Source organism: Anoplopoma fimbria, chromosome 5 (assembly GCF_027596085.1).
Source record: "Anoplopoma fimbria isolate UVic2021 breed Golden Eagle Sablefish chromosome 5, Afim_UVic_2022, whole genome shotgun sequence".
NCBI lineage: Eukaryota > Metazoa > Chordata > Actinopteri > Perciformes > Anoplopomatidae > Anoplopoma > Anoplopoma fimbria.
Window position 1 is genome coordinate 9,608,211 of NC_072453.1, and position 26,361 is coordinate 9,634,571.

Below are 26,361 nucleotides of genomic sequence, written 5' to 3' on the forward strand. Positions count from 1 at the left end.
GGATTCTTCCTATTACAGCAGGAATTTTTTAACAGTCAAAACATTTAGAGGTGCATTACAGAGCTTGTGATTTATGTAACTACTCCTCTGCCGTGATATCACTTGCTGCTGGACACTTAGCAGGACATTGTGGGCTATCAAGCATCAGAAAAAAATCAATTACTGGCATCCAAATGTTTCCAAACAGCCAAGACTGAAGCCTGTGCATCCTCGTACTCATATTACACTGTCTCTTGGGTGATCGGCGTGATAAAACTGAGAAGGCGTTTTTTTTCGGCATCTAACAAGGGGTAAAAAAGCGCCTCTACAACAGATTTGCGTTTCATTAATCACACAGGATCCAGGCCACTGCAAAGCGCTCCATCTGCACCGCAGCCAACATACAGATAAAAAAAAAAACCTCACAGATTGGAAGCATCTAGCAGCAGACGACCACTCATTACACGGACACGCAGCAGGATTGTGAAATGCTAATGCTCGCCATCATCACACATTTCCAAATGCTAAAAAGAGGCCCCCTATATGATTGCCAGCGCTCTCACCTCCTAAATACTCCCACTACCACACCTCGAATCCTTGGCTTTCAGCGCTGGATATTATGAGCAGAAAAATAAAACCCCTATAGCTCCTCGTTTACTGATTTACTCGCAAATAAATCTTGCTAGTTCTTTGAAACAAAACGGCAACTAAAAGCAAAATGATTAGAAAAAGACAGAAGCAGTGAAGATGGGCTGGTGTGAGAGGGAGCAGAGAGTGTAGGAATAAATAAAAAAACAGACGTGGGAAGGAGACAAAAACAGCAATTCAAGACCGCTCTGGTCACTAATGCTGTTTTCTCAGAACCATTAACAACACGAGGGTAAGAAAGAGGGCTGATCGTCTAGAACCGATGGGAACTCAAACGCTGTTAGCGCTAACCACTTTGTTTTCACAGCTCTCACACAGACATCTGTGTGTGTGTGTGTGTGTGTGTGTGTGTGTGTGTGTGTGTGTGTGTGTGTGTGTGTGTGTGTGTGTGTGTGTGTGTGTGTGTGCAACCTCCTACTACACAACCTTTTATCCTCTGACTGAAGGAAAAGGCCTGCTGGTGTTTCTGTAATTTTTCAAGACATTTCATAAGAAAGACAAAAGCAACAGTGAATGTAAGTTCTGACAAGTATTGTGTGTGTATCAAAGCCTGATAGGCCTTTTTCGTCTGTGAAGAAAAAACTTTTTTTGATGTTCAGTAAGGTACAAAACTCAATGCGTCATGTCTTAAAGCTGCATTCTCTTTAATGTCCATCAGAGGGCGACTCCTCTGGTTGTATAGAAGTCTATGAGAAAATGACTCTACTTCTCTCTTGATTTATTCCCTCAGTAAACATTGTAAACATGAGTTTATGGTCTCAATCTCTAGTTTCAAGTCTTCTTCAATACAGCATGATGTTCATTTAGTAAATTATGGTCCATTTAGAGTCAAATAGACCATAAAGCAGGGTATGCTATAGGGCGGGACTACACAGTGATTGACAGGTCGACACCAGAGACGTATACAGCGTCTCTACGTCACTCCTCAACATTCCAAAGAGGCTGCAACAAAAACAACAACATCATGTCGGCCCGAATTCCAAGATGGTGACGGCCAAATCGCCGAACTCAAGGCCTCATAACATCAGTCCACAAACCAATGGGTGACGTCACGATGACTACGTCCACTTCTTCTCTACAGTCTATGGATAATACACATCCTGCTGCTCTTAATACTCACTAGATTTGCAGATGAAAATAGTACACAACAAACTCACTGCTTTCTCCCGTGTGAGTAGCTTGTGATGAAAACTACTTTTTTAAATATAAAAATGATACATTTGTGACCTTTTGTTAGAAAAAAGATTTACATCTTCAGGAGGAACCAGGCAGCGCAGGAAAAGTCTGAATGTACCGAGGGACAGAGGAACTTGTTGTTGGGTTCGTTCTTTGACCTTGTGCTTCAGCTTCTCCTGATACTCTGAACTCATTTAGCAATTTGTGATCAACTACCCAAGATGCTGATATTGATCAAGATAAAGAAAACACAAACAGCTGGAAATGATGCTGATTCCATAGAGAGATGCTCTGACAATGCTGCTCTGTGTGTGTGTTTTACTTCTCTCCTGGAAAAGGTAAAAAGAATAGAGTCGTCGTGTGTGTGTGTGTGTGTGTGTGTGTGTGTCCCCCCCCCCCCAACATCCCTTCACTTTAAACCCAGAGGACGAGTCTAGACGGAGCCCCAGATGGGGGATTCATAAACTGCAACGAATGAAGACAAAATGCTTCTAGCTGCCCTTGTTGGTCGGCTGAGAATTAATCTGCTCCTTCTACCCATATATATATATATATATATATATATGTATATATATATATATATATATATAGGAGGGGGGGCATTTGACAGGGTCTCCACTCGGTCCTGCAGCTCATGTCCTCTGTGAGCTGCAGAGAAGAGACACTGTTCCTGCAGTGTCATTTATCATCATGAGCAGCATGCAGACATCCAGATATGATCCTGTCAAATATCCAACTGTATATCCAGAGGAAACTAATGTGTTAGCAGGTTTAATTGTTTGGTCTTTAAAAAGACAACAAATTGTGAAAATGTTCCTCTCTGTCAAAGGAATAAAATGTGTTTTATTTGCATTAAAAACACATGTGTTATTAGGTTTTCTCCATTAACTGTTTGTTCTCTATATATCGACGACAAATTGTGAAAATGTTGAATTAATAAAAATGTGTTTTATTTGATCAACTTTACTATCAAAGATAACCAAAATGAACAAATATTGGAGAAACTGGAAACTGCTCAAACAATTATCAAAATATCTGTAAAAAATATATGTTTTACATTTCATTTATGCAAAAATGAAAACTGTATGAATGGATGGAAGAGTTAAAATCATGACATAAATAAAACAGCTGCAGTAAGACATCACTACATTCTGCATTCATTCACACATTAAAACTCATTATTCTCATCAAAAACAGCCATAGATTTATGCTTTTGAGGAAATATAGATCCCCAAAATCCCCTCATTTAGAAGATACTGTTAAAAATACAGCAGCTTTGCATTCACCTGTGTGCCTCTTGTCCTCAGGTGCAGACAAACTTATCTCAAAACCCTCTCACGTACACACACACACTCACATTAGAGACACAGAAGGAAAAAAAAATCACTCAACGGTGCCAACTTTTTCCATCTCAAGGGCGAAACTTAACCGAGGCTCTGCGGCCAAAGACGCACGGTCTATGAGGTGTGTGACCTTTAATTCTCTGCATCCTACAGGTCCTGGTGGATGTGTCACTGATGCAGTGCTCTCTCTCTCTCTCTCTCTCTCTCTCTCTCTCTCTCTCTCTCTCTCTCTCTCTACGGTACGTGGTTCAAGTTGTGCACTTAACACCGCATGCATCCGAGGCTGCAACACCGCGCTGCAAACGAGCTGCAGCCGATGCAAAAAAAAACAGAAAAAGCAAATCGTCATTTCCTAGGCGGTGTGGATTCATGCATGTGTCTCTACTCACCAGTAAACGTGATGTTATCTCTGCGGCTGCAGCAGCTTCTGTCTCCCGCTGATGATGAGATGCTGCGAACGAGACACTGCGGTCCACATTTATCCGTGTGTGTGTGTGTGTGTGTGTGTGTGTGTGTGTGTGTGTGTGGGAATGATGAAAGGAGGAAGGTTCTGGTTCAGTCGGGATGCTGTGTTTTTTTTTATCATCCGCCTCGATCAGCAGCTCTCAGACATCCAAACTCCTCCACTCTTCCTCCCTCCTCTTCTTCTCCCATCCAGCCTCCCCTACCTCCTCTCTCTCCTCTCTCCCCTCCTCTCCTCTCTCCTCTCTCTGGGCATGCCCAGTGCCTCCCTCCTTCTTTATTACCAGCTGGTAAAACAAGTCAGCATCAAATTATATATAAAGTACTGCCACCCTCCTTGAGAAACAATTTTGAGGTACTTGTACTTTTGTATTTCCGTTATATTCTACTTTATACTTCAACTTCTCATCTAAGAGAATTTAAATATTGTACTTTTTACCTCACATTTACGTAGGAGCGTTTCAAATACCGATTTTACATACAAAACATGATTTACAAAATATAACAACCACAATACTACTACTACTTATACTTTCACTACTACAACTTATAGTATGAAATATGATCAATGGTCATTTAGTATGTTGTACGACAACATTAAAGTGTGTTAATGTTAATACATTCATAATAATGATCCAATAATATAATAATACTAGCAAATTTGCACCATGAGTACTTTTTTACTTTGTGATACTTTAAGTATGTTTTGTTGCTTCTGTACTTTTATATTAAAGGACCAGTGTGCAGCATTTGCAGGATCTATTCACAGAAATGTAATATAATATGAAAAAGTGTGTTTTCTTTTGTGTTTAATAACCTGAAAATATGAATTATTGTGTTTTTCGTTACTTTAAAAGGAGACGTCTGTATCTACAAACGGAGCTGGTCCTCTTCACAGAGTCCACCATGTTTCTACAGAAGCCCAGAACGGACAAACCAAACACTGACTCTAGAAAGGGACATTTGGTTTTCATGTTTCCGCATCGGCCACCGTAGTTCTCAGACACATTTGCACACTGGAAAAGTTTCAGTTGGTTGCAATCTGCGACTTCACCACTAGATGACTCCAAATTCGACACACTATCCCTTTAAGTAGAGCATGCAGAACTAGTAGTTAAATAGTTAAGGTATTAAAAACGACTGTTCTTCTATTGTATGTTCTATCATTAGTTTGTTATTACTAATGCATGAATGTAAAATTAAACAGGTATGGATTTAAATTATATGGATTATTCTGCTGTTTATTTTCTCAATGTATCTATTATTGATTGTTTGGTTTATGAAAAATGTTATCACAGTTACCCAGAGCACAAAGTGACACCTTCACTATATTTGCCTAGTCCAAACTTCAACATCACTTTATCGTTTGCATGAAAAATGACAAACAGACTATCAGAATACTTGCCAATTTTCTGTCAAGCACAGTAAATGTGGTTACATTCCTCAACTGGTTATCAAGGCAAAAACATTACACAACATGTAATAAGAATAACTGCAAAAGAACAAACACACATTTGCATCCTGTCATATTAAGTTTTATTTTTGTGACAAAATGTTGTTACATTTACTTCCATATTCAAAGTACAACAAATATTTAGTTTGAAGTTGGTCTGAAATGATTCTGCATGCACACCACCAACCAAATCTGTTTGGGCGTTTTGTTTTAATAATGACTCTGATGATTTCCACAGGGAAATAAAAACCCTACTTGTGTGATTAAAGTAATGCTGAGACACCGTTAGACGTCCATGAGTTCCCTCACATCGTCCTCAGGAGCGTTCTGCTGTTGCTTATGTGGGATAATGAACTCATCTTCATAACACTGACCTGAATGTTAATAAAGACAGGAAACACTGTGTGGGAATGAGCTGCACTGCAAAAAATGAAATTAAGTAAAATATACAGTATTTAGGTCAAATTGAAATAAGATATAATATTTTTGACATCTGTTTTAGTATGTAAATATTATTATGACATAAAATGGCGTACTTTTTTAGCAAGAACTAAAAAACAGGTCAGCCAAACCAAGCTAGTTTAGCATAGCTGGTGAGTTATCCATAGCCAAAGCTAATTTACCCACTTTCTTTTTGTGTTATTCTGTATTCTAAAAATCAATATTGATGCTCGAACTATTTAGAAATGAAGTTTTTTCATTCTAAATAATTAAGAAATTGGCTCAAACTTATCATAATGGATAAAAAGATGAAGAAAGACATCAGACAAACCGGTCCTGCTAAAAGCTAACTAGCCTATTTTAGCAGAGTAGCATTTCATTCATTTGGATCCATAAACTACCTTTAAATAACAAATAAATGAATTTAAGTAAAGATAAAAATTGTTTAATTAACTTATAAATTAAGGACAAAAGCTGAAGAAGAAAGTAAAACATTTTCTGTTTATAAACACTGTGTAGAATTCAGTATCTGGTTTTTATTCATTGGTTGAAAGTAAAGTTGAGAGTACATTTACTGTACTTAAGTATTTTATGCTACTTTATACTTCAACTCCACAACATTTTGGAGGGATTTATTGCACTTTTGTTTAGTAACTAGTTGATCTACAGATTCAGATAAATGCATAACTAATTACAATCCAGTAATATTATATAGCCTTCATGATCGTGAATAGAGTCATTCTGCATAATGATTACTTTTACTTTTGTTTCTTTAAGTATTTGATACCAATATTGTGTACTTTTAGTTGTAACAGAGTATTTCTACTCTTTCGTATTGCTACTTTTACTTAAGTAAGTTTACTTATTCCACCATTGGTTTTATATTAAGTGACTTTATGGTAAATAAGAACAGTGTTTGGTTCAGAAGCGTTCAAACTTCAAACTGCTTTTCTCAACTTGTTCCTGTACTTAAAGTTCTCTGCTGTTGTAAATCAGTTCAGATGACAAACGTTACATAATAATAGTTTGTTTTGTCGTTACACCGCCGCTGATGGCCGTGACTGTTTGCTCATGTTCATGCTCGTCTAATCTGTCAGCCTCATTTCCTGCCTGAGGCATCGGTGCCAATTCACTGGGGTGAAATGTGTTTGGATCACAGTTATAATTCCTTCTATAATCCCTGAGGATGAGTCCTACTGAAGCCAAATGATAATTTAGAGATACAGTTCAGTAGGTTTATATAGTGGACATATTCCATAACTGTCAGGAGTCTGATTCATTTAAGAGATTAATTTGTCTGTTTTCACCAAACAGCTGTGTTCAGCTTTGTTGTCTTTTTAGATGTATTCATGGGTTGACTACTGAACGGGCCTACATACTGTCAGTTTACACCCCAGTGTTCACCTGCAATATGTCACTCGAAGAGAAACAACCAGGAAAAGACTCAAAGTGACCACAAAGAAACATAAAGTGTCTACAAAAAGAAACAAAACCATTACAAAGAAGCACAGAGCAACAACAAAGTGAAACAAAATGACTTCAAGGAGACACAAAGAAACTACAAAGAGACAAACAATGACTAGAAACTCACACAAAACAACTACAAAAAGGGGCAAAACAGTAACAGACAATAAAGAACTCCAAAAAGATCAAAAATAATCAGAAAGAGACAGAACAAACTACAAAGAGATACAAAAAACTACAAAGATATCAAAACAATGAGACACGAAACAGCTGTATAGAAACACAAAACGACCACAAAGTGACGCAAAACAACATCAAAAAAGGGCAAAACAACCACAGACAATAAGGGTCAAAGATCTTAACGAGAAAGAGACACAATACAACTACAAAGAGATAGATAACTACAAAGAGATAGATAACTACTAAAAAGGAAACTCAAACAACTACAAAGACACACAAAAAACTTCAGAGAGACACAAAACAACTACAGAAAAAAACAAAAAAAACATTTAAAAAAAACAAAGAAATTCAAAAGTACTATAAAGAGAAACAATAAAATACAAAGAGACACACAAAACTACCAAGAAACTAAAAACAACTACATATAAACGCAAAACAACTACAAAGAAATGCTAAGCGAGTGCAAATCTGGCCAAATAACCACAAACACTAAATATTAAACAATTACAAAGTGACTCAAAATGACCACAAAGAGACACAAAACCACAGAGAGATGTTTAACAACTACAAAGAGACACAAAGGTCTGTGTGTTTCCGATGTAGGAAAGGTCATGGTAATAATAATAATTTTATTTGTATAGCACTTTTCAAGCTTGGAGCACAACGTGCTTTCCATAGGCAGCAGGTCAATACAAATAAAAAATATCAAGAAATAAAAACTGAAAAATAAAAGCACACAATTAAAAGACCGTATAAAATACATTTACAGATTAATCATTCAAAAGCATATAAGGTGGCACAGGTGAAACTATTTAATAAACTTAAAATTTAACAAATAAATAATTAAATAAAATAAGAATGTGTCTTAAGACAGGATTTAAAAGCAGTGTCAGCAGTGATGATCCCTGTTTTAGACATTGGACCTGAAGCAGCATCATCCTGCTCTCTGCTGACACCTGCAGACACAAAGAGATGATGGCGTCCTCGTTGGAGGAAGTGGATCAAAGTGCATCAACAGGTCAGTGAGGTCAAGTCCAGACGGCTGCAGACAGGACGTCTGTGTTTCAGATGATTTCACTCACAATAACTCTTCTGCTCTTCACCAGATTCTCCTCTTCCTTAAGTCATGTTGTTAATCAATCTGAAGGAGGTTTAGTTAGAAATAAATGACTTGTTTTGAAACAGTGACACTCCTGCTTGTTGTCATAGCAGCAGTAGAACAAGAGACATCACCTTCATGATTCGTCCAGCAGGTGGCTCTAAATCTTCATTCTTTCCTTATTAACCTTATAATTCAATCAACAGTGGTGGACAGAAACTATGTACTTTTTACTTACTTTTTTGGATGATATTTAGCCCTGCAGGATTTATCTGTGGGTTGATCTTGTTAATCCACTGTGTTTATATTCCTTGTTATAGAATAATTATTGCTTTTGTTTTGTACATTTTGATCCTTCTGTGCTTCCCATCCTGTTTCATTATGAGTCTATTTATTTTGCACGACACTTCTGTTAAATTGAAAGTATTCCATCTAGATGTTGACACCTTGAGATCATGTGACAAAGCAGCAGCTGCCTTGACTGGAATATTTAGTTTTAGTCGTGCAGATGTCCAAAAGCCACCTCAGTTCATGACGTTGCCACACACCAGTTGTGCAAACACACACTGATCTCCACCTTGGACTTGACTCGTCGACCTTTGACCTGCTGATAAACCGTCTGCTTCGTCACAAGCTCCGTCACAAGCTCCGTGCTGACAGATGTGTGTGCAGCTGTGTCTTATGTAACTGCTCACCGGCTGCAGATGTGTCCCCTTTGGCACAGATCTATAAGCAAATTCAGTTTAAGCAATAACAGATAGCACCATTGTTCATGTTAGCAGGTAAAGATAAGGGGCTTTTATACTCAATGTGTGTTTCAGGGCAGAACTGTATGTGCATTTTATACATGCAGGCTTAATCCAAGATTTAACTGCAACTAATTCACATTTTTTATTATCAACTATTCTGCAGTTTATATTCTGAATTAATTGATTAATCCTTTGGTGTAATAAAAAATGTTCTCTACAGTTTCCCAAAGTCCATGGTGACATCTTCAAATGTTGGTTTTGTCCGATCAAAAGTCCAAAACTCAAAGATATTCAGTAAATAATTATAGAAGATAAGAAAAAAGCAGCAGATATTCACATTTGGAACCAGAATAAAGGTTTAGGTGGCAGGTGAATTAAAAAAACAAAACTTTTTAACTAGCTAACAATGATATAACTACTCTATTCATCAGAATAGAAATACTCTGATTAAAGTAAAATATACTCACTTAAAGTAAGATTACTCACAATGTAGAATTTCAGAAGAATATATATAATATTTTTGCATTATAATTATTGATGCATTGATGTGTTCATCACTTAACTGTTGCAGCTGGTAAAGATGGATCTTGTTTTAATTATTTTAAATGCTGCTTGGTAGCTTAATTATAATACATGTATCATACTTTATTAGTTGATTATATTTATAATCTAAAGCTGTAGTAAAGTAGAAGTATGAAGTAACATGAAGTAACATGAAATGGAAGAAAACAACATGAAAAACACAAAAAACCACACAAACAGACCAGTTATTAATATGTTATCATAATTCATAATTCATAATTCTTATTTCTTATTATTAACAATATACAACGTAGATATGCAAGATTAAATAAAGATTAATTGAAATGTTTTTGTTTTTTTATGAAAGTTAAATAAAATTTATGATTATAAAACTAACTCATAAAAGTCAGAGTCCATAGTGTCTGGGGTGATATTGGCGACCAGACTGAACTCACTGGTGATACTACGTCACAGCCAAGCCCCGCCCCCTCCGCCTCCATCACTGCACGCCAGAAGAACAGAGAACGTGCTAACCACGTCAAGCTTAACAGTGAGAGCGCAAAGAACCGGAAACAAATGCATTTACCTTCACAATAAAGGTAAGGACTGCAACTAATTATTTCCAATTATTAGTTCATCTAGGCTGCACGGTGGTGTAGTGGTTAGCACTGTCGCCTCACAGCAAGAGGGGCCCAGGTTCAATTCCCAGGCTGGACATGTGGAGTTTGCATGTTCTCCCTGTGTCAGCGTGGGTTCTCTCCGGGTTCTCCGGCTTCCTCCCACAGTCCAAAGACATGCAGCTTAGGTTAATTGATGACTCTAAATTGCCCATAGGTGTGAATGTGAGCGTGAGTGGTTGTCTGTCTCTATATGTCTGCCCTGTGATAGGCTGGCGACCTGTCCAGGGTGTACCCTGCCTTCGCCCATTGACAGCTGGGATCGGCTCCAGCACCCCCGCGACCCTTAACTGGATAAGCGGTTACGGAAGATGGATGGATGGATAGTTCATCTATTGTAATTAATTTGTCCTTTAATTCATGTGAATGTGAATTTGACATAGCTCAAAATGAGGCCTTTAAATAGCCTTCAAATAGCATTTCTATTTATTACTCATTACTAATTGTTTAACATCATAGTTACAGTTTTTTGGGTAAATCTGTATTTTATGCACGAACACATGATCACAAGTGACCATAAACATGTTTTATGTTATACTGCCTGTATATATACAAATAAAATAAAAAAATATATATAAATATATATATATATATATATATATATATATATATATAAGTACCAGTCAAAGGTTTGGACACACCTTCTCATTCAACTACTTTGAAGAATGTAAAATATAAAACATATTCTGGTTTGTTGAGCATTTGTTTGTTTACCACATAATTCCATATGTGTTCCTTCATAGTTTGGATGTCTTCAATATTAATCTACAATGTAAAAAAAAAAAAAAAAAAGAAAGAAAGAAAAACCATTGAATGAGAAGGTGTGTCCAAACTTTTGACTGGTACTGTATATATATATATATAAAAATATATATATATATATATATATATATATATAAATTAATAAAAAAAATATAAATAAATATATATATATATATATATATATATATATATATTATACAGTACCAGTCTCATTCAACTACTTTGAAGAATGTAAAATATAAAACATATTCTGGTTTGTTGAGCATTTGTTTGTTTACCACATAATTCCATATGTGTTCCTTCATAGTTTGGATGTCTTCAATATTAATCTACAATGTAAAAAAAAAAAAAAAAAATAAAGAAAGAAAAACCATTGAATGAGAAGGTGTGTCCAAACTTTTGACTGGTACTGTATATATATATAAAAAAAAATATATATATATATATATATATAAATAAAAAAAAAAAATGTAAAATATATATATATACAGTACCAGTCAAAAGTTTGGACACACCTTCTCATTCAACTACTTTGAAGAATGTAAAATATAAAACATATTCTGGTTTGTTGAGCATTTGTTTGTTTACCACATAATTCCATATGTGTTCCTTCATAGTTTGGATGTCTTCAATATTAATCTGCAATGTATAAAAAAAATAAAAAAAATAAAGAAAAACCATTGAATGAGAAGGTGTTTCCAAACTTTTGACTGGTACTGTAAATTAAGATTAAATATAACTTTATGTTTAAGGAAAATTGCTGTAGTGCTAAGTAGGAAAATGCAAAAATAAGATAAAATTAAAAAAAATAGAATGAATCTAATTGTCCCTTATCTGAGCCAATGTAATTACCTTAACACTAAAATATATTGTTAAGCGTTTGCTGCGTCATATCTTTTTATTTTGAAAGTCCCAGCCGGATTGTCTTCGCTACATTGTAGCTGGCCGGACGGCTGCGTGAGAGGCGGTAGAGGAAGCGCGTCCGGTGGTACCGCATCCTCCCGTCGCCCCGCACTCCAACCGGTGACAACCCAGCTAATATCAGCTGGAGGAGATAAAGCGGCTGCACTCAGGCTGAAGCCCATCAGAAGGCCGGTTCGGCGCGGTCACATTCATCCAACAAAACCAGCCTCCCTGCGGCCAAATCCTGCAGAAAGTCTGCACGTCTGAGCGGAAGGAAAGGAGGAAAATGAAAATGAACGCGTCTGAGCTCAACTCCCCGCCGGCGGAGTACGACTTCGAGCGGCTGTTCGACGAGACACGAGCCCTGGAATGGATGCAGGAGAACTGGTGTGTATGCATGAGAAAATCAGCTTTAAAAAAATGATTAAATTAACATTTGCACGCTTTTAATTCAAACGCCCTTGAGGATGGGAGACAATACTGCATGCTACGTCCCATTGGTCAGACTGTGGATTGCATTAAATGTGAATTTTTTTATTTTTTTTAATGATTAAATGCTATTTTAATACATGCAAAAAAAAAAAAAAAGACTGTGCATGCAATCTAAAATATGTTGTCATTTTGAATGCTAAAATGTTGCATCACTGCTTGCATAAACAGCCTCATTGTGCTGTAAAATGTACAGAGGGAGTGCTCCATCACCCAGCAACAGGGACACCTAGTAAGACTGCATTTTTGTGTGCAAGACTGAAACCAAAATACAGCTGTGTTTCTGTGACAGAGGAGAGTAAGCTGTCATGCAGCTCACATCCTTCCTCTTCCTGCTCTTGCTGCTCTTCCTCACTGGCCTGGAGCTCCATATTGTGCACAAAACGTAAAAAAAAAAGATGCAGGAAAAGCTTTGTGTGAATGACTTTGACCTGCTTCAGCATTTTCTTTCTGCTGAGTCCTCGTGCAGCTTTGCTCTGAAGGCGAACACTTGTACCTCCAGACAGCAGCCTCATGGATCAATTCAGCGTCTGAGGGGTTGCAGTACTTCACTGTTAATAGTATCTACTCCTCCTCTTCCTCCTCACTTCCTCCTTTTATACCTAAGAGTATAGCTTTAACATTTTTCACACAATTGCAGAAACTATGTCCTACTTTGAGGAGGAAAAACATGTTATTCTTTGTTGATTATCGATAATCTGTTGATCATTTTCTATCAATCAAATAGTCTATAAACGGTAGTGGCAACTGGAGTCAGATCAGTATATCGGCCGATGTTATCTCATTGCAGGTGTATCATTTTGTCGTATTAATCAGCCAATAAATGACGGATGATAAATGGAAGAACAGACATGCCAAATATATATTTTTTTTGCCATTTACATTCACTTTTATAAGTCCATGCCAGTGCATTTCTCGCTCTGGTCAAATTGAAGGAAAACTTGTCAAAAATGTATAGTTATGGGCTCTGTTTAAAAAGTTAAACTGTCCCGATATGTTATTAACGATATCTACATCTGCCTCAATAATCCTAATGATCGGCAGATTCATGATGTTTATCGTTGCTCCGGTTATACAAGTACAATCGTGTGAAAAGAAAGAAAATAAACAGAGATAATAAAAAAACACACGCATAAAATATAATCCAATAAATCTAATAACAAAACATTAGTAGTAATAAAATATCCATCTAAGAAACAAAAAGTATAAAGAGGTTTTTATATTGCACAGGGGTTGGAATGCAGAATATAAATCCGCAATTATTTTAATAACGGATACACTTTTTAAAGAAAAATGTAAAATGATTGATGGCTTCAGCACAGGCGGCAGGGGTCAAGGTTAAAGTTGTTTCCATCTATGACACAACGTATCCTTGTTCGGATTTATTTACTTTAAATATAGATTATACTTTGCACAAGAGGATTTCTGACCAGCTTAGACAAGTGACACAACATTACCGTTAACCCTGACCTGTACAAATTGTTTTATCTGTTAGCGGTTATCAAATAACCAGGAATACCATTTTTAATCTTTATTTAAGTAATTGAATGTTGTGTCTCGCCCATATCCTCTAACCCCACCCAACTAAACTCCTGTTTCCTGAGACCATGCCAGTAAATTGCTAGATGTATTAGCCCGATGAGGCATTTTATCTGCCCCGGGGCAAGATTGCAAAACTTATTGTCGAGCCCTGAGCGATTATTAAGATTACACCTCAGGGTGAAAAACTGTTAATGATGGAGATGACTCTTTAGACTGAATTAGTGTCTGATCTCAACCGACTGCTGTTGCTTTTATCCAGTAAAAAAAAAAAAAAAAAAGAAACAACCTGTTTGTCCATCTGAAGACAAACAAAACAGGTATTAGGAAAACATATTTCCTAATACCTGGATCATGTCACCTCTCAACTTTGCACACAAACCCTGTCTCTCTCTGTCTCTCTCTCTCTCTCTCTCTCTCACTGTTGAGTAACCACGAAGATATGACATTCAGTTGAACCCAGGCGACTGTCAACTGGGGATATTTTGCATTAAATATTACTATATTTATATTTTTTTTATTCAAATGTATCTTGTTTAATGAAGAATATAAATGAACAAAGTAAAATTTCAGAGGATGCTTTGAGGAGCTTAGCCCTTTCTAGTGGGAGATCAAGTGCCCCTTTCTGCAGTGGTCTTGTATATAAAATTATATTTAATCTTTAAACATGCACATCAGAAGTTCAGCCAAATACGACGTCTTCAAACAGCTTATTTCTTGTTGGACCGACAGTAAAAAATCCAAAAGTGTTCAGCAGGATTTGATGCTTTTTCAATTTTGTAATTTTAATAATGGAAAATTTGAACAGGGGTCTTTGCCTGTTGGTCAGACATACAGTGTAAAGATGTCACCTTATATAGTTTTTATACTTAACAATATCAGTCGATATAAGCATTATTCGGATCAGGAACAACAATGGTCGTCGGGCGAGACAGTCCATAGGGTACTTCAGGGGATATTTGAGATTTAAAAAAAAAAAAATACCAGTCATGCATTCTTCTAAAATCCGTCTATAAACAACATTAGACTGTAAAATTGTGATTTTTTTTTTTTTTTTTTTTTTTTTTTTTTTTTTTTTTTTTTAAAGACTAAATAATTTATTTGAAAGCAAAAACAACAGATCAATCAAGAATATATAGATTTTTAGCTGCAGCCCTTTTTTAAATATCAGTTTGTATCCTTGACAACATTGATTTCATGCAGGTTTTTTTTTCTGCATTCATCATCAGAAGCCCCCCCCCGTAGCATTAACTGGGTCAAGCAGCATTTACTGGGCCTCATATGTATTGTGCCAATCTGGATTAGTCATCTGGTTTATATCCAAACAACCGCAGACACACACACACACAGCCTCACAGATATAATACATATTTTAAAAAAAATATATATATATTTTTCGGTGCACTGTGTGTGCATCTATTTCTCCACCGCTTAGCATTCTGAGCGGAGGAGTTGACCTTTGCTGCTGCCGCCTGTTAATTAAAATAATATCGGTTGTTGGTTTGATGATAAGCCAGGCGAGGCAGTGGCTCCCGTTGAAATTGCCTCATCACTCAGAGCCAGCGGTCTAAATGGTCAGTGTGTCAACAACTAATCTCTGGAAATCCTTTGCTTTGATTATAAATGAGGATATACAGGATGGGCTTATAAGAACAGACATGTTTTAAAACTAAAACATTATGTACATGTTTTTTTTTTTTTTTAACCAGACTCATGTCTGAAGTAAACCAGACAGTCACATCACGTCATGTTTGCTTTTAAATGCAGTAGTCTGGTGCGTTCACCCTCATTGTGTCATCTCCTTATGTAACATCTCTACAGCTGTATAATCATCCAGAGGTTCAGTCTGAGGTGATTTAAGGGTTTAACAGGGAAGTCGTCTGCTTCCTCTTTTTGGAACCAGATAGAGGTCAAAGTGCATTTAGAGGAGGTTATTTCTGATAAAACAATTCGATACTAAAAAAATGGTTTTATGGCTACTTTTTATGTTAAATAATATTTGAGGACTTGTTTCTTTTTTTATAAGGTTTAAGGCAGCCTGATACTGATTTAAGAAAGTTTAATACGGGTTTAAGAAAGTGTAATACTGGTTTAACACAGTCTAATACTGGTTTAAGACATACTTATACTGGTTCAAGGCAGTCTAACACTGATTTAAGGTAGTGTAATACTGGTTTAAGACACTAATACTGTTTAAAGGCAGTCTAATACTGGTTTAACACAGTCTAATACTGGTTTTAGACACTCTTATACTAGTTTAAGACAGTCTATTAGTGATTTAACAGTCTCATACTGGTTAAAGGCAGTCTCATACTGGTTAAAGGCAGGTTAATACAGGTTAAAGTCAGTCTTATACTGGTTTTAGACAGTCTATTTTATGTTTGTTTATCTTGTTTTTGTTGCTTTTTATTTTATTTTGCAATGGTGACAGTATTATTATTTTTTTTACTTAAGAATTGTTATTCTTTTGTTCACATATGTTTGTATTTGTATTCTTTTGCTATTATTCTTCTGTTGTAATCTTTAATTAAACTCTGGCACAAGAATTTCCTTTGGGATTAATAAAGTGCTATATTATCTTATCTTGTCTTATCCAGTAGTGCTGATTAGTGTGTTTTATGGTGTGTCTTGTCGTCCACAGGAGCAAGGCCTTCATGTTCTGTGGCCTGTATGCTGCGTTCGTCTTCGGTGGTCAGCACTTCATGAGGGAACGACCGAAGCTGAACCTGAGACGCCCGTTGGTGCTGTGGTCACTCAGCCTCGCCATCTTCAGGTGGGTCACAGTCTAGACTCAAATGACATGTAATGTGTGATTAATAATTGAGTAATTTATTAAGAAAAAATACCATATGTCTTCCAGTGCGATCCTCTTAAATGTGAGGATTTGAGGCTTTTTTTTCTTCTTTTTAAATCATTTAACTTGGATTGCTGAAATGCTCTCGAAAAATGGTCAGTTAATCAGACATTTTTGTAGAATAAATAATCAATTGGGATCAATAACAGACAGATTGTGTTGAATTGTATCTTTAATATTTCCCCTCCAGTGGATCTAAAGGGTCGAGAACAATCCAACAAAAACAGCCCTTTGTATTCAAAAAGCATGTGGACAGATGTGTTATTCAAGTTCTATGTGATGGACAAAAGATTAAGCTTTCACAGTCAGTTACTATCAGTTTTACAGTGTGAAAATCTCCACAGTCATTTTTGGTTTACTACTTTGTTTTCCCACATGAATCGCTCCTCTACTCCTCCTTTCAGTCCCTCTATCAGTTGTTTTTGGGGGTTTTGTTGTCATATATTCACAATACAAAGAATTTGACTATACAGTTATGAAAGTGGTTAAATAGTACCTAATCAATACATCAAATGAAATAAAGGTGTTTGGAGCTTCTTGTGACTTCTCTCGATAGTTAAAACCTCATAAATCATAAAATGCAAATAAAACCAAACAAAAACAGATCTTGCCTCTGAATCACTGTTAACAAAAGATGAGTGATTTGAGTGTGAATCACGAGGCTTTCTGGGTAAACAGGATGATTAGATAACCATCGCTTTTACCTGAAGGAGGCCACCATCTACTAGATAATGTAGAAACCAGTTAGATGACACAACTGTCACCAAAACATTCCTCTCTGGGTTTTAGAGCTGTGAGCTTTGTACTCAAAAGGAAAGGGTTAAATACTTTCACACAAGGAAACTGATCTTCACGCTTCACTTGACTACCGTCTCTCCAAACATTTAGAGATATTTCCTTGATCGTGAGCAGATGTGCTGCTTCCTTTACAGTTGATATGAAGCATTTTGAATTCACAGATTTGTATTTTGTAGTTTTCTGTTGTGTAGCATTTAAATTAGTCACGTAGGCCCATTTGAATGAGATGGCCTCGTTGTATTTACATGCCATTAGATGAGAGAACCTAGATTATAGTAATGCTCTGGATATCAATCTCATTTATGTTTATCTTGAAATCCATTTACTTTCATTTTTAAAGCATCTGCTTCTACGTTAAACTGAAAGTGTAACGATGACAAAACCAAACACGGGGATTGTGACCCACTTGTAGGGCTGCACAATTATACCAAATTTAACAATATTGAAATATGGCCGAGTGCCATTTTCAAATCACAGGATGCAAAATGTTTGTTAAAGGTGAAATATTGCTGTGTTTGAAAAATGCATACTAACATACACATCATACTATTTGTAAAACAGTGTTATACATACCTGAAAACGCACATAACATGACCAGCACTGATGACGACGCTGGACACAGGAATTGTCACAGCGCTCGAATAATCGCTTAGTTATCCATGTTGAAATAACCACTGAATGAAGGCTGATGCTCTCTCTACTGTCCAGCAGGGGGCGACTCCTCTGGTTGTATAGAAGTCTATGAGAAAATGACTCTACTTCTCTCTTGATTTATTCCCTCAGTAAACATTGTAAACATGAGTTTATGGTCTCAATCTCTAGTTTCAAGTCTTCTTCAGTACAGCATGATGTTCATTTAGTAAATTATGGTCCATTTAGAGTCAAATAGAACATTTAGGACGGGGCTACACACTGATTGACAGGTCGCTACCAGAGACGTATACGGCGTCTCTACTCCTCCTCAGTCCATATATGGTCACTTCCTGTTTGCTGGTTGCAAAAAACAAAGATGGCGACGGCCATAAACCAAGATCGCAATGGTATAAATGGCGAACTCTAGGCTTCAGAACTGTTGTCCTCAAACCAATGGGTGACGTCATGGCAACTACGTCCACTTCTTATATACGGGCCGTGATCAAAGCCTTATTCCTCTGAGCCATTTTGTACTTTTTGAAGTCAATTGGGAAACTAATTATCTGTTTGTGCTTGAAAGATCTGAGAAAAGTAGTGTCAGTGGACAGTTAATCTCTGTTCTGTCTTAATATTGTTGGGCGGATGAATTCCTTCATGAATCTTTGGATCAGTCTATTATTTCAGGACTGTTGGAGGGTTTCTATTGACATTAAAGGGATGAGTAACGTCTTTATGGCAGCAGTAGCAGAGCTCTCTGGTTCAGAGGTGTTTTCATGAGAAACCATAACAAGGGTTGTAAAAATGGGGCTTTTGAGTTTGTGATTCATGAGGCTTCTCAACATTTTAAATAGAGTGTTTTGTATTCAGAACTGACTGAATCAATGTTTACTCTTTCAAACATGGCCTCCAGACGGAGACCATCCAATCTGTGGAAGGCCGATAAAAGAACTGTATTGAAAAGCATAAACTGTTATGGAATGCTTTAAAAAACTATCATGTTGTGTACTTCAATTAAGGCGGAATAATGTGAGTCATATCCTACAATGTAACCTGAAAATGGCTGCTAAATAGGAGGAGCGAAAAAATGTAATGTTTCTTAACAGGATGTTGTTACTGCAGACGGTTTATTTGGATGTGAAAAAACTTGAAATATCACAATTTTAAGCTTGGATTTGGTTCTTTTCCTAACGGTAGTGTTTGACACAAATGATGTGTTCAGGGATCATGGGAGAGATGTCAATCTGATGATTATGTCTGCCTTTTAAAGATCTGGCTATGACAGATTGTGTAATTTTGGCGATAAGAAGCTTTTCAACCCAGGCGGCGGGTTTAGAGGGTTAAGATCTCGGAGTGTAAAGATATTCAAGGACACAGACACGAAGATTGATCTCGCATTTTTAAGGGTCAATATCGGGTCGTTCAACTGGTAATCCTAGAGTTTTTTATCTACGTACTGATGTGTTTGCATGTTGTTGGTTCGCCCTGCAGCATCATCGGAGCGCTGAGGACTGGATCCTACATGCTGCACGTCCTCACAGCCAGCGGCTTCAGGCAGTCGGTGTGTGACAACAGTTTCTACAGCGCCCCCGTCAGCAAATTCTGGGCCTACGCCTTCGTTCTCAGCAAGGCCCCCGAGCTCGGTAAGTCTTCCTCCAAACAGGTTTAATGTATTTAACCTGAATGACAGAAGGGATTTGTGCTGTAGGTCAAAAGACGTGTAGATGTTTTGGTTAAAATCGAGCAAAATCTGGTTGAAAATTCATGTTTCTTTTTATATATATACAGTACCAGTCAAAAGTTTGGACACACCTTCTCATTCAATGGTTTTTATTTTTTTATTTTTCTACATTGTAGATTAATATTGAAGACATCCAAACTATGAAGGAACACATATGGAATTATGTGGTAAACAAACAAATGCTCAACAAACCAGAATATGTTTTATATTTTAGATTCTTCAAAGCAGTTGAATGAGAAGGTGTGTCCAAACTTTTGACTGGTACTGTATCTTGGTTGTTTTAACAGATATTAAATTACTATATTTTCATGTTAAACAGGTTTAATTATATGTCGACATGTAGGCATTTAAATGCATTTAAAAACATAGGTATATGTAACCAAGAGGTCTAAAACAACGTATTGTTTTTAACAATAATTAACCAGATATGTTTAGAACGCTCTTGACCTTCAAATCATTTTTTATTGGGAGTTTAAAGGGATATTTTTTAACATATCTGGAGGTAATGGGTAAACACAAATTATCCAAAATGATTTTGCTGACACAAATATTAGATTTTCTGACACATGGAGAGCAGCAGGGATGTTACAGACTTCTTACGGCGATGCTATCACTCCGTCAGTAACGCTAATCCTGTCTCTCTGTCCGACACACTGACCTGAGCGCTCTTGGAAATGGAGGCAAATGCTGAGATGGCAAGAAAATCAAATTAGAGGATGATTGATAGAGACGGCATTTCCTCAGCTGCAGACGGGAAGAGTGTCCTCATCCTCCTGTTGGTCGAAATATATACTCTGTACAGTTTAAGACCTGGACACAGAGTCTCAGATCCTCAAACAGGTTGTAAACAAAAGGACTTTTATTTGGAGGTAAAACGTAAAGAACTGTTGGCCCTTATTGCAAAATAATTTATGTATGTTCATTGTGACAGTTTAAAATCAGAGATGTCAAAGGTTAATACAGACAATACTTTTGACTGGTTACGCATGTCGTTCAAAGGTTTATTTTAACCAGCCGTGTCGCTCAAATCAAAGAGCATGCAACAAAGCAGACAAATGAATATTTAAATGTGTAAATTCAGAGTTGATGCGTCATCTGATCGGCTCTTATAGAAACCACCGGTTCAAACTATTTAGAACGAACATCACCAGTAAACAAACGGTGGCCGATCAACCGGAGCCCCCTTAACGATGACCTGATTAAGTTTTTTATATAAAAGCCATTTAAAAAACAAAACGACAACATTTCATCACCTTTAAATGTGTTTAGCGCTTTGAAATCCAGCGGTTAAATCTATTCCGGTAAATGAAGCGCCAGAATAAAACGAAAGCTCCTCCTAAATTTCATGTCGTTTTTTTATTCATTTTTTTGTCTTAAAAATGAACCCATTACCGGTTAAATGGCTATCAAAAGCAAAATAAAACCAAAGCTACTACCAACTCATTTTGGCTGATCTTAAAGGAATGCGGTTCATTATATCGGTGCTGGTTTTGTGACAGGTGACACGGTGTTCATCATCCTCCGGAAGCAGCGCCTCATCTTCCTGCACTGGTACCACCACATCACCGTGCTGCTCTACTCCTGGTACTCCTACAAGGACCAGGTGGCGGGCGGCGGCTGGTTCATGACCATGAACTACGTGGTCCATTCCCTCATGTACACGTACTACGCCGCCCGGGCCGCCGGCATGCGGGTTCCCCGTCCCTGCGCCATGATCATCACGGCCACGCAGATCCTGCAGATGGTGATGGGCCTGACGGTGCTGGGTCTGGTGTACCGCTGGATGCACGAGGTGCACTGCCCGTCCAACATGGACAACATCGCGTGGGGAACCCTCATGTACCTCAGCTACCTGGTCCTGTTCGCCGTGTTCTTCTACAGATCCTACCTCCAAGGCTCCTCTGGGGACAAAGGCTCCAAGGCAGAGTAGCAAGTCTTGTTTTATTGAAGTGTGCCATATGTAGAAAATGACCAAACGGCGAAGGGGGAGGGGCCATGAATGTGTGAGCCACAACTGGCTAACTGGTTGATGGTCTCATCATTTTGACTTTTTATAGGCATCTGTAGCTCGACACAGTGATACGTTTATGGATTTAGAGTGGGAGGAAAGAGGAGACCAGTTCAGACCGAGCACAGTTTATTACTGTAGTACTGTTTGGTTTGTTTCATTTAAAGGCACAGTGTGTACGGGGGTCTGTTAGCAGAATATATTATACATAAATATGTTTTCATTAGTGTATATTAACCTGAAACTAGGAGTTGTTGTGTTATACAAAGGGATTAGGAGGCGGAGTCCGCCATGTTGAACCACTATGTTTTCTACGGTAGCCCAGAAAAGACAAACCTAACACTGTCTCTAGAGAGACTTTCAATTTTTGAGTTAAGGAGTGAGCCAAGGGATTTTTAGCTGGTTGCAATCTGCAACTAAACCACTAGATGCCACCAAATCCTACACACTGTGCCTTTAAGCAGGGGAATTGAGGAATAACATGTTTGTGTTTGACTAACGTAGTCCTCACTGCATTTATATAATCGCCTCTGTGACTTTGACTCTTGACCAGTGAAAATATATATAAATATATATGAGGGCCAAATGTTTGTTTGTTGTCATGAAAAAGTGATCATCCTTAAAAGCTCTGAAGTAGAAAAAAGAATGGATTTAATGGACTTATGGATCTAAAATTGTTAAAGGAATAGTTCAACATGTTGGGAAAAGAAAGATCAGTGCTTTAAGTATTGATCTTGAGCCAGGCTGGTTTAGCTTAGCATAAAGACTTGAAGCAGGGGGAAACATCCCGCATGATTTATTCTAAAGTGAAAAAAAACTTCTCTAACAGAACTTCAATATTTCTACAATCAAAGTTGTCTTTTGAATATTTCTGTTCATGTGTGACTGAAAAAAAACTACATAAAACATGTTAATTAATGAGCGGCGCTAGCTGTTTCCCCCCACTTCCAGTCTTTATGCTAAGCTAACAATAAGTGTAATTACCCAAAGTGTTTTTTTTAGCCCTAGCACAAGTGTGACCTTCAGGACAGTGAGTTTAGGAATAACAGAAGGGAACAAAGACTTCACAATGCACTGAATGAAAGAAGGTTGTTTCTAATATTTAGTTCTCACATATTATACGCAGCATTTTAAATATGTACGCCTGAAACCTCATAAACTACAAAGCATCCTTTTTCTTTCCTTTGAGTATGGTGACAGTTAACTGACACACTCTTTAAATAGAGGAACACTGACGATCAATTAATCTCCATGTTTGCTTTCACCACTGGAGCACAGACGATAAAATCTGAACACATTCCTCAGCCGACAGCCGTCCATGAGAAAACCACTTCCAGGAAGTTGGTTGTGTAACACGTTGTTTTAAAGCTAACGTCATCATGCCCCTTGTCCTTTCTGGGGTTTTTTGTTATAAGAGACAAAAAAAAGTATGTTTACACTCCGTCACTGTGCACATTTTGCCTTCTGCTTCTCATCTGATAACTTACACTGAACGGCACCCCGTCTGCTTCTACCCCCCCTTCATGATGAGGAGGGATTTAGTTTCAGTTGTTTAAAACCAGCAGCAGACGTAGAAAACTCTGCTTGTACAAAGACACGATGCGTCAGAGGGTTTGTGTCGGATTTGTTTAGGCGTGGATCTGTTTTATGAATCTTAGCTGTTGTAAAACTGACTTCCACTCCCACTGACAAACCACAAATCACCTGTCTGCTCCTGCTGAAGTACTAGTCCTTCTGTTTGCTGTAGAAAAGAGGCTTAGTTTCTATGATTCTTCTCCAACCTTTTTTCACAGGACTGATAAATAATAATCACATGTATCTGTAGTAATGTTCCTGTCATTATCAAACACTAGAAACTAGTAGGAAGTAGTTAATTATTTAGTTTGAATACTTTAAAAGGAATACTTCACCCACAAAATGACCGTTTTATAACAGTTGCTGACCTTAAATTCTTGAAGAACACTTTGTTTTTCTCTCACGCCTCAACGGTGAACAGAGAATCAAAATACAGAGAAAAGTCTTAATGCATTCACCGTGGAGGCAGGAGAGAAAAACAACGAATTCAAGGTAAAACGGGGTGAGTAACTGACGTACAAATGGTCAATTAAAACAGACTTTAAGATGAAGGATAATACATTAAAAAAAAACCACAAACACAGTTGAATAAATATTATGCTTCCAATCTCAAGAATTGAACATTGAATTAAAGAGTAACTTTAAACAAAATTGAGTTAATCGATTACATGTATGATAACTTATTTTTACCCCTAAAGGAATTGATTCTTGTCCAAAAATCTGACAAGACAAATCTGTGAAAATGGGACAATGACTTGGTCTCCACACTGCCGAATTACAAGGCAAAGACAGTTTAAATCATGTCATCTGGAAGTCAGTGGTTGTTTTGAAACTGTAAGCAGTTCAACCAAAAAGATGTGCATTTGAAAGATATAAAAGGATTTAAAGCCCCCGAAGAGAATCCAGTATTTCACCTGGAATAAACGCTAAAAGTAGAGAAAATGACATGATTTTATGTAACAGGAAATATTACCTTCTTAGCCCTTTATTTCTCCTTTAAACCCTCTTATTTATCTTAATTCTGGAAACCGCTGATTTTAGTATGAACTCACATTCTTCTTTTTCAAATATAAGTATCTGATATCATATATAATATACACACACACATTGTCACAACTTCTGTTTTGTCGCCCTTTTTACTTTTATGTAATCAAACTCCTTCTCTACTCGTACGCAGCTTTTCTCCCGTCTTTCCTTGTGCGCTGTAATCCAGACTATTTGAAAACACCCAACCAAACATACTGTAGATCCCCATGCTGTGCAGCACATGATTTGGTAAATACTGAACTATAATTAGATTTAAATTGTACTTATTAGATAAAAATGTGGGCTTTAAAAAACTTTAGATTAAACAGAATAAAACAGGGCTGCTGTGATCATTTGCGTTCCATCAATGAGTTGCTAAGAAGGACGATACAAGATGACGTGTCCGTTTGTAAATAATGAGAATCTATTTATTTTCGATATTTTTCTCCATCAGATCTGAAGTTCACCTGGTAGACGTTAGAGTACTTTTATTAGGATTTACTTCCTCTTCTTTTCCCCTCTTATCATCCGTTTGTACATTTTTCTCACATCTGCTGAAGAAACTCATCACGACACCGTTTCTGCCTCTTAAATGTTTAGAGATGAAGGATTAGACATTAACACGTGGAAAGGAGCGTTTTTAATTAGAGTTATGTGTAATTTCATGCCGTCCTTTTTTTTTTCCTCTGTGTTTTATTTCCTCTTAGTTGTCGTCGTAGCTGATTAAAATATGGAGGGGGGATTTTGGCTTGAGCATATGAAGTAAAGACGATTGTTCTGCCGTTAAATTTAACCACTATTACCGTCCGTTTGATGTGGAGGAGCTGACGTTCACATGCTGCCAGGGTGGCTTTAAAAAAGGGACTTTTTGTTTTCAGTTTTCCTGCTCGAACTTCAAGTTGTGACCTCAGCACTTCTTACTTTACTCTGTGATTCGCTCATGTAGCGTCAGGTTTTTTTTCTGTAAATCAGCAGCACGTTGGGATCTTCAAATGTATTTTCATGATTTCATGATGTCCTTTGTTTGCCTGGAGAAAGTAAATGTTTGCCGTAGTTTAAATCTGCGCAGATTTAACGTGCAAATATTTAATTTCTCCGGTCAGAAAGTGGAATTTATGAAATCACAAAAACACCTTTTTGAAGATGCGACCTGCAATCATGGAGTCCTGTATGAAGTGCTGACTCCACAAATGGGGCTCTGAATTATTTTTACCACCAACATGAAGTTTCAGTACTTCTCACTACTATTAAACATGTAGTTTTACTGTTAAACAGCTGTTGGACCAAGTAGAGGAGGAACCATGTGAAGTGTTTTGTAACGTCAGCAATGATTCCTGGTCAGAAACACCTTTTAAAACTTGAAATGATTTTGGGGTTCATGTGTGTTTGTGCCAAACGATGCTTCTGTTATTTGGTTCTGGATCGATGTGACGTGTTGGTCTGTGAATTAAAGGTTCAGAAAGTTTCCTCTACTGTCGACTGCAAACGAAGGAGAAAAATAACAGTTTAAGGGCTTTTGATGTTGAAATGTTGTTTCAATAAATACGTCACAATAACGGTTTTAAAAGGTCTCCGTTCATTGTGTCAGAGGGGAGGTTTTCTTTGTGATCATGTTATGGAAAATACATTTTATTCAAGTCTTATAAGAGATTAAAGCAAGTGAAATGATTAGCATTTGTTCCGATAATCTGCTAAATAAACGATTTCACAGAAAAGCCATGAAAAGTCAAATCAAAACTCCTAAAATCCCATTCAAAACAATCACATAAGAGTAAAATGTTGATGGAAATTATGTTTGAACATGAATGTTAGATATTTTTGAGACGTTTCAAGTCAAATTGCG

The 26,361-nt window shown here is 37.1% G+C and overlaps 1 protein-coding gene across 1 annotated transcript; it reads left to right on the plus strand.

Moving 5' to 3' along the window:
* Nucleotides 1-11,949: 11,949 nt before the first annotated feature.
* LOC129091062 (elongation of very long chain fatty acids protein 6-like) lies at nucleotides 11,950-26,085 on the plus strand. Its single transcript, XM_054598502.1, has 4 exons — nucleotides 11,950-12,245; nucleotides 16,528-16,659; nucleotides 19,660-19,811; nucleotides 21,409-26,085. The coding sequence occupies exons 1-4, from the start codon at nucleotides 12,145-12,147 to the stop codon at nucleotides 21,837-21,839; spliced, it is 816 nt and encodes a 271-aa protein (XP_054454477.1). The 5' UTR covers nucleotides 11,950-12,144; the 3' UTR covers nucleotides 21,840-26,085.
* The last annotated feature ends 276 nt before the right edge of the window (nucleotides 26,086-26,361 follow it).